We start from the raw sequence: 9518 nt of genomic DNA on the forward strand, positions 1-9518 counted from the left end.
CTAAATGTTTTTTTCCGTGCAGAAATAAGAATAGTGTAATTAAAAGTGCACATAATTTCGATTATACTTGTAACAATGATAAAAAAAGACATTTAAAAACTAGTAAATATATTGTAATTAATACAAAAATAGAAACTTATCATCTGATGAAATCTCACACGAGTGAAACAAATTCGGGCGGAGAATAATAGGATTTTCAAAAAATACTGTGCGCTGTGAAATTATGAAGATGTATTGCTATCCCTAAATCACAACAAGTTATAACCAAATAGTAAGAAGATAGAGAGTCCGGTGGCTATTTTAGACTTATTGTTAGATATACGTTGCGTCGCCACGAACATAAATATGGAGAGCAATCTTAGGTATTTGTCGAAATCTAAACTCCCGGGAAACTATTACAATTTTCAACTTGCACGTGCCATAACAGTGCGTTCAGCGAATAATTAGTTTTAATCGTTTCACATCCAACACGTTAATCTTACTACGTTTCATCAAATATAATCTCCCTTACTTACATTGTATCTAATCAAAGTTAAATATCCGCAACATGTACGTATACGATCAATTAATGTTAACACAATGTATTTCTACAGATTTAATATTGTGTGTTGGAAAGTCTTAAAATGCTAAATCTTTTTTAAAAAAACTATAACGATAGATTTAATTTTTGTAAAAGATTTATATGATAAATTTGATATAACTGAAAAAAATAGAAAGATGAAAGAAAGAAAGTATTTCTTAAAGTGACATATTTTTCAACAAAATTGCATCTCGTGACATTGTTGGAAAAAGAGTGGAACTGCGATGCTGCTCGAATGCTGCGATGCGCAAACGCCTCTGATACTGACGCGAATTTTCAGGAGTAGTTGTTCTCTCTCTTTCTCTCTCCCAGAATTCTACGGGCAATATTTTTCGCAGGGTTCATTGAAACGGTCGCTTTATCTTCAAGCGGATTTACTAACGCATGTAGTCGTACGCGATTTACCTCCGTTTTCACAAATGTATTAGATAAAAATATTTTACGTATCATTAAAAGTACTCTTAAAAAAATAGAATATGTTCTTGAATCACAAAAATATGAGGAGTTACAGTTAAAAAACTTTAAAAGCTTACGATTGATGTTTACGTATATTAGAATAAACGGTACTAAAAATTATTATGCAATGAAATACTATTAGTTATACAATTGTATAACTCACATAACTTCTGAAATCAGCACATTTCAGTAATCTTATTCTTTTTTTATATTATTTATTTGCTGCAGTTAAATTTATACATTATATAATAATTGACACCTGTAATAATACTTGTATTATTTTTACCTAACAGAAATTTTAGAACATCCAGATGTTTTAATTATTTGAGTTTATTTTACAATATAATCCAATTGTTTTGTCAAAGTGAAAAAAATGTCCAATAAACGACTCGGGTTGAAAACAAAAAAATTTTTAATGTTGCTACACGGTTCTTCTTAATTTAACATTTTTTTCAAACTTAATTCTCTCAGAAAAGATTTATAAAAATCATCCATACTACCTACAAAATTCCAAAACTGTTATTTAGTATCGTATTTTATGCCTTTAAAAAAATTCCAAGAAATGTCAGGTCGCATGTAGAAAGTGCATTCTATTCTTTATTAATTTTAAATAGGAAAGTATATATTCTCTCTGTAAAATAGAGAAGCGTACATTCTGGTATCAATTACTATTAGAGTAGTAATTGCAGCAAAAAGTAGTCTTGAGATCGTGTTGCACTTTTAGTGAAGTAATCTATCGACGTACTCGAAAACTTGCTCTCCGGAGCTCTTTTGAGACACTGGATATCGAAGGTGTAACTCACCGCGTGAATACAAAGTATCCGGACTTTTTCTAATCGCCACAAGTAGAGGGTGTTACAAGGTGTGCAAGCTGTTGATTCTAAAAAGATAATATTGACGATGGATGGTTTCTCTTTGATCTCCCGTGCAGCAACGCAGTCGCGTAACTTACGATATACGCGATCAATCTGTTCAAAGGAACACACGACACCGATGGCAAAGGACCAATAACGTAACGCAATCGTTAATCAAAGCGATTTACTGAGAGATTATTATTGTACATTCAAAGCAAAGGATGACCGCACGTTTCATAATTTTTTCCCCTCTTTCGTTTCAATCCTCAATTAACATGTCGCACTTCTTTCCTTTAATTGACATGACTTATAACTACATGCAAGAATAAATCGCTTAAAGTATTATTACGTAGAGAAAAAAAGAGGGGGGTAAAGGTTTCAGATTGGAAAACACAAAAGTATACAAAATGAAACAGAGACGGCGATCTGCGATACTGATGCATATTTATCAAAAAATAGCATTTCATTTTCTTTTAATTTTGCATCTCGAGTTACAGTGACTTTGATAATATCAAATTTCTACAGAGATACACATGTACCCATTTAAGAAATGAAGGTATTTCTCCCGTGTGTTAAAAACAAAGAAAAACATGTTGCTTGCGTATTTTTATTCTATAGTTATTTCGAATCGTAAATTTATTGCATTGAGACAAGAATGAAGACAAAAGAGGTGTATCGGCATGAATCTCTTTTGTTCTAAAAAAATCTACACTTGCAAAGGAAACTTGGACACTGTGCAGACTTTAAAATCAAATTGCTCTCCACGGATTTGTTATTCCTCTTTTGTCTCCAGTGTGAATTTACGACCGATTTCAAAATGCCCCAAAATCTATCATCGACCCTTTGAAACCAATGATAAATTCAGACTGCAAGCAAAAGAGAGCAATCTGAGAGAATGATTGAATTGCACATCTCTATGAATTTGGCAAACCGACTGGATTACGTGCGCAAAAATCCGCTTCGTGGAAGAAAATAATTAGTATTTTAACATTTTTATTAAATAAAAATAACTGAGAATAACTAAGAAAGTTAATCATTTTATTTATTAAATTATGTAAAGTTCAAGCGATAAAAATTATTGTGAAACTAAATTTTTATGAAAAAGTAAGATTAGATGATTGAATGAAAAAATTTGGAGTTTAATGTAATTGGCTTTTTAATATGTTATATTATTATATATATCCATATTTCGATTAGCAATGAATAGATTAACTAATTATTAATTAATTATCAATTATTAATAGAAATATGCAATAATAAATGATAAATTTGTTTTTCAAATTGTTATAAACGAAGATGTGTGATTTTTTCTCATTTAAATAATGAAATGTATATATACGTTTAAAATTAATATATATATATATATATCTTATTATACCTAATGAGAACAATAAGTTCTCCTGTTGATAGTCTTATATTCTATCATAATACGTTCATTATACTTCTATTACCGCACTAACAATAGACTTAATTGTCCGAAAAACAGTGTTACGATCGAAAAGCGAGTCATTCACCTTCCCGAGGGAGCCCTTACGTGAAACACTGGTGAAGAATAATTTCGCGGCATTAACAAAAATCTTGATATTATGTTCCGTCACAAGTTACATTGCTTTCTCCAAGTTTACGAAGGCGATCACGAAAAATCGGCGGGCATTACGTACGTCTCAGTGGGAATCATGGGAAATCCATCGCGATTCTGTCCATGGGGAGAGATGTGTATACCTGGGAAAAACTCGGTTCTCCGTTAAACGCAAAAAAACACTGTCTATCTCGTTCTGTTTCGCAGCACACGTACACGGAACGAATGACCGGCGATATTAGATCGCTCTCTTGAGCGATCTTTTCCGATGGACCCGAACATCGATGTTCTGTCTTTTTAAAAATTAGTTTTCAATGTTGTTCCGAGGGGCATCTCGCTGACGATTACGCAGCTCGTTTTATACATTTGTTCTGTCCTTTAATCTCTTGAGTCTCAAACATGTATTTTGTCACATATCGTGCGGACGAACAGATAGGTAAAGGGTAGAAATGGTCCAGCGGAGAGGAATGCGAGTAAAGACACACTCGCTCGTGCGACGCGCGGAACGCGACTGAAGGCGCGTCCAAGCGCCGGTCCGAGAGAAGGAATCACCGGTCCGACGCAGCGTCGCGTTCGCACGCGCCCACACTCGCGCACGTGTCGAGAGACTCGCAAATTTACCCTCGAACAATAAAACAATATGCACCTTCGTAATGTATTATATTAATAATACAACATGACACTTTGTAGCTTTTAACATTACGGGATTTGTTGATCGAGAGAAAGTGAGTGAGAGAAAGAGAGAGAGAGAGAGAGAGAGAGAGAGAGAGAGAGGGGGGGGGGGACTTATACAATACATTGTCTAAAATTAACGAGAAATTATTTAAAAACAATGCATACACATAATGAGGTGGTAAACCAAAGTCGTTATAAGACTGTTCTAATCTTATGTAAAATAAAGAGTACAAAGGTACGAAAATATTGTATAAGATGTCTATAATTAATACCTTGATGAATTCTGCCAATGGAGTTAACATTGACCAAATATTGTCTTAGATTATTCGATATTCTTCCGACTGTGAATACATTTCCTTAACATTATGGGATAACCGCTTTATTGATCGACGATTGATAAGAAGAAATCTAAAATACAAGAATATACCATGCAAATATAATATTTTCTTTTGTGTATTAAAAAAAATTATTTAGGAGCAATTAACTGCGCGAAGTGTGATTTAGTATTATAGACAATAATCGAAATGATCAGGAGTATGTTACATTTGCATTATACACACTTCGAATTGCAATAACGACATTTTATGCATATCCATTTATGCGTGTGAACAGTTGCTTGTTTCCGGGACACCGGGCTTGAATAGGTTACAAGAATAATCCTCGATAATCCGTGAAGTTAATTAACGTTGAACGAGATTTTGCGATATCGGATGGAATTAAAACCGTTGAAATTGATTGCAACTGATCGAAATTGACTGGAATTAAAACAAACCAATCGGAATTCGGAGAGATAAGCTCAATAAAATCCGACCACTTGTTGGCGCAACAAGTATATTTATTCAGAAACGGCAAATATGCCGATGCAATTACACACATGTTTGTCAATGTTTGTTCAATACTTTCATTGGACAATTACACTAAGTACATATTTAAATTATTTAAAAAGTTGCACAATGTGCGTGCGCGTGCGTGTGTGTGTGTAGAAATTATAGAAAGCTCAATATTGTACATGTACAGAATTTCTGATAGTTGACATTTCTTTTCCTTGTACTATCATCTATTTCAGTTTAATATAGAGTGAAAGTCCCCTACTACGAGGCAGGTTCCCAATATAAGATAGCGAAGTTTCTGCTAAATTAATATGCATGTTGGTCCCACCATAAATTTATTGCTCTTGAAATCTGTTTAATGGAAAATTAATTGTTAGAGATCGTGTAATCGTTGCGAAAAAAGATTTGTGAATTTGGACGTTGAAAATTCACTGTTTCATATTAGAATCCTATTTCATAATAGAGAACTGCCCTCTACATATATTTGTGCTACACGTAATTTTGATTTGATTTGACTTTTGAAATATTGATTTTTTTCAAGGGACGGATGCTTCGCCAGTAGTAAATTAACAAAAAAGATTCGTTGATAGTTCGACCGTAACTGGCACAGATTTATTAAAGCGGCTACGCTTCGACCCTTAGTTTGGGTCCTTTTCAAGCCTACAATATATCTCGCAACACTAGATTCATGTCTAATGTTGCAGGTCGATGAAAAACAGTACAGAATAGTCGAAGATTAAAAATGTATCGTTACAATATAGTCGTGGATTGATAAAGCAAATCGACATGTTGCCGCTGCGCGAAACAGATAGTTAATATCGGTAACGTCCGTGTCCGTTACCGATATTAATATTGCAATGCGATGAAATGATACTTTGTCATCGCTTGCAATAAACTATTATTTATTTCTGTACGTATTTTACTGACTATGACAGTGTATAAAAATTAGTATATATTATATATTTGATACATCGTGAATGAAGACCGCAATCTTAAATTCTAGCCACGCAATGTGCAACCCGCATTTCGCTGCGTATGCACAGAGTGTATGTCATTGAAATTTTGTAACGTCTATATATATTCCAAGTGCATCCGAATGTCGCGAATGCATGTTTATCGGAACGGAAGTTACGCCTGCTCGTGTTTCGACAAGAAATCGATAATAATGTGTTTGACGCGGCGAAAAGGCGCCATTTATTGTCATTCATTCCAATGCGTCACGGTGGCGCATAAGGAATATTGAGCAGTACACAGTAGCATTTATAAGATTTATTTCGCACTGATACAAATTAAGTGGATTACGTAATTTTTGTACACTGTTTAATTCTTGTCACCCATATTATAATTTTTTACCCATGACTTTAAATATGGCATTAATACCGGAAAAATATTCTTCGTCTTTATCCACAAAGTCGGAAAAATTTTTCGTCAGGAAGTCTTCGAATCCCACATCTACTGCTATTTGTTGTGAAATTCTCGATGTGAACACCGAGACTGTCGCCGGGATTCCGTACGCAGGTCCGATCAAGTTTCTATAAGGATAAAATTTAAGTTACCTGAGATATTGACAGGTGAATGTAAAATTGATTAACATAATAGAGGATGAATTAATAAAAATCGAATATAAGAAATGAGGAATATATTTGCGTATCAATGCCACCAACTTGTTGATATGATGAATAGAAATATAGGATCTATTACATTCCACATTTTAGAATATTAAATGTAACTTTGTAATAATATGTAATTATAACGAAAGCTCAAAAACTGGAATAGATAATTGGCATTGTCTACATATCAAACTCTTCAGAAAATGAAAGAGCTATTATGCTTTGAATACATTTATGTAGTCCCTAAAAATTTTGAATTATGAAATTCCAAAGTATTGCTAACTTATCATATTTATTGTAGGCGAGATAATGTTTTAACACAAGTCATACCTGATTTTCAGCATACACTTGCCCAATCCGTATCCTCGATAATCGGGATGTATACTAAGCCCATGTTCGTATAAATACTTGTCAACTTTATAATGTTTGTGTACCACCTTCTGTTTTGCATTAGATATAATTTCCATTGTTCTTTTACATTTTTCTGACTTGAACTGTTACAATTATCAATTCGAACTTAGTTACGTATGGTAGAATGAAGTGGAGTAAGTAGAATCGAGTAATCAAATTTATTGATAAAGCTTAATCCCACCTCATAACAAGAGCTGCTAGCTTTCTGGTTGTTAACATTAACACCCAGAATATTTACACCGACAATTATAGGCTGTTTTCCATTGGGATTGTCGATGAATACGGCTATAGATATGCCTTGTGAAAGTAGTAAGCGCCACAATGTACTCATGTCTTGTACAAATAAAGAGTCATTTTTCGCATCTGCCAATGAGATAGATTGAAAAGTAATACAAAGTAATCGCAGGATCATGCTCTCTTAAAATCAATCAGTGGATCATCAATGAAAAGCAGCGAATAGTCACTGATCACACTTATAAGTATACCACCGCGATCTCGCAGTGTTAACCTGTGATCAGTGAAAGTCCACTGATTGACTTTAAAAGAGTGATAAATCGAAGACCATTATTTCTTTCTGGCTTCGAGTAAGGATTATTTTAAAAGGAAACAGAGTCCTTCTCAGATCTTCTTTTATTTCTTTTTAATCGCAGCTTCTTTCTAACGCTTCTTTTAAAGCTTCTTTTAAAAAAAAGTTAACTTTTAACTTAAGTGCGCAAACGGTGAATGAAATCGTTGTTAAAAAGACGTTTGTCATTACAAGACCATCAGTAATCGGAAACGTGATGAAACTTACTTATATAACGGCAGATTGGTTCTTGGGCCAAGAAGTATGTGCACATATGTTGAACCGCATCCTCGTATCGGTCTTCGGAAATTTCCTGAATCGTTAACTTCATCGACTTTCCGTCCTTACGCACGATATCGATCAGTTGCCAAACCTTAGGTGGCTGGTCCAACGGCCTGATGCAAGACATCTTCTCTATCATCTTCTATACATATATCTGTTCCGAATAGGGTGCTTAACTTTTATGTCGAACTTTTACGTCTGCATTCGTATCAAATGACGATTTGCCCAAACGTCGCTGAACTATATATAATTCCCACTATTAATTGCGTCACGATGTCTACCAGGTGTTCACCAGACGGTTATTATCAATTGTTAGTCATTTTTCATTGTATGTATAATTAATATTACGTTTCATCGCATTTATTAGATGTCCGTTCGCGTCTGTGCGTTTCGTAATATTCGAATGTTATATTTAATGAAAAATTTATTTATAACTTGGCATTGCATAATTAATATATCGCATAAAACTAATATTAATCGAAAGAACACATAAAAATGTAAAGAACTAGCCAATAGGAAAAATTTATATTCTCTCCAGTCTCCTATGCATACACAGAAAACTATATTGCCTAACTTGTATGATAAAAGCATTTCTTGACTCTTAAATTTACATTACTAATCGAGAAGTCACTCAAACTGCAGTACTTTGGTGAATATTTTAATTATTTAATCTATAACAGATTTTACAAAATCTTTGATGAATTTCTTTTTTCTTTCTTTCCGTGGATTTCTTTTCCTTACAGTTAAGTATTTTGTGCTTCTTTTTCCTTTAAACACGATGATTAACAAAGAAATTTAAAACAACTTTTTCCAAGCATTATTATCTCATAAGTAACTAAAATATTAGTTCGTTATTAAACTATTACTGAATAGCATTATGGTTACAAGGTTTAAATGTTATTTTAACGTGTAGGTAGTGTAGAATTTTATCTGTTTATAAATAAGACGATTTGATTTAACGTTTTCCTAAGTGTTATATGAATTTTTTTAAGTTTTCATCAATTTACAATGAAATTTGGATCAACCGATAAGAAGCTGGAAATAATGCTCGCTTGTAAATCAGTCTGCTTGCTTTAATCGGAAACCCGTCCACTAGCGCCTCGATGTGCACAAAATATGCACCTTGTAGGATATTTCTGGTGATAACTATTCCCGTGATACTCACGACTATAACTATTCAGGAAAATAATTTTTGCGCGTTTTCCTTTTATTAAATCCATTTATTAAATGCGATGAAATGAGACTATAATGAAATATTCAATTGCAAAATTTACGCGTGGTTATTAATTCGGATACTTTGATTGGAATACAATAAATCTCTTACATCTCTTATACCGCGCTTCAAACTTTTCGTCCATCCAGATGTAACTTGTTAAATAAACATAAAATAACAATGCAGAACTGTATGCGCAGAACACTTTCGTTACTTTAAATATGTAGCGTCATTTTTGGTGTGTTGGCTGCAATAATGACACTGCTGATTGCGTTTGACTGATTGTGAGAGAGCACGTGCACGGTGATAGTCCTTATCCGCCATCTTTATTATACACACACTAGTCAATACATAGCCACTCAGTGCTATAGCAACGCATATTGCACACCTAATTTTTAATTAGAAAGAACAGTATCATAGAGAGAATATAACGGAAATATAATGAATAAAATTATTATCACGA

General features: G+C 33.5%; 2 protein-coding genes across 7 annotated transcripts in view; both read right to left on the minus strand.

The window, feature by feature from the left end:
- Nucleotides 1-3949, minus strand: part of LOC105567395 (cardioacceleratory peptide receptor-like) — a 64213-nt gene extending 60264 nt beyond the window's left edge. For 3 of the 4 annotated variants that reach the window (XM_012022246.1, XM_012022248.1, XM_012022249.1), the window contains exon 1: nucleotides 3613-3949. The gene's annotated coding sequence lies outside the window, so the exon portion shown is untranslated. Of the gene's footprint in view, nucleotides 1-3268 lie in introns of all 4 variants that reach the window. The other variant, XM_012022247.1, reaches the window with a different exon arrangement.
- Nucleotides 3950-6228: 2279 nt separating this feature from the next.
- On the minus strand, nucleotides 6229-9512 carry LOC105567396. Of its 3 annotated transcripts, none has more exons than XM_012022252.1 (5): nucleotides 9167-9512; nucleotides 7789-7955; nucleotides 7177-7358; nucleotides 6915-7078; nucleotides 6229-6506 (listed from the first exon to the last, which is right to left on the minus strand). In XM_012022252.1, coding segments are annotated over exons 1-5 (708 nt in total). In that variant the 5' UTR covers nucleotides 9169-9512; the 3' UTR covers nucleotides 6229-6313. The 3 variants fall into 3 exon arrangements, with proteins under 3 accessions (XP_011877642.1, XP_011877641.1, XP_011877640.1); XM_012022251.1 differs by having other exon boundaries at nucleotides 7789-7996; XM_012022250.1 differs by having other exon boundaries at nucleotides 7789-8082.
- Nucleotides 9513-9518: the final 6 nt, after the last annotated feature.

Source organism: Vollenhovia emeryi, unplaced genomic scaffold (assembly GCF_000949405.1).
Source record: "Vollenhovia emeryi isolate VEMERY1.0 unplaced genomic scaffold, V.emery_V1.0 DF939138.1, whole genome shotgun sequence".
Lineage (NCBI taxonomy): Eukaryota > Metazoa > Arthropoda > Insecta > Hymenoptera > Formicidae > Vollenhovia > Vollenhovia emeryi.

What these genes read in the sequence shown, in the direction of transcription:
- LOC105567396 (XM_012022251.1), bottom strand. Translation starts at nt 7,981, where the DNA reads ATGATAGAGAAGATGTCTTGCATCAGGCCGTTGGACCAGCCACCTAAG. An exon ending in CTAGCAGCTCTTGTTATGAG is followed by an intron (nt 7,079 to 7,176) that starts GTGGGATTAAGC and finishes TAATTGTAACAG; the next exon opens with TTCAAGTCAGAAAAATGTAA. An exon ending in AAGTGTATGCTGAAAATCAG is followed by an intron (nt 6,507 to 6,914) that starts GTATGACTTGTG and finishes TTATCCTTATAG; the next exon opens with AAACTTGATCGGACCTGCGT.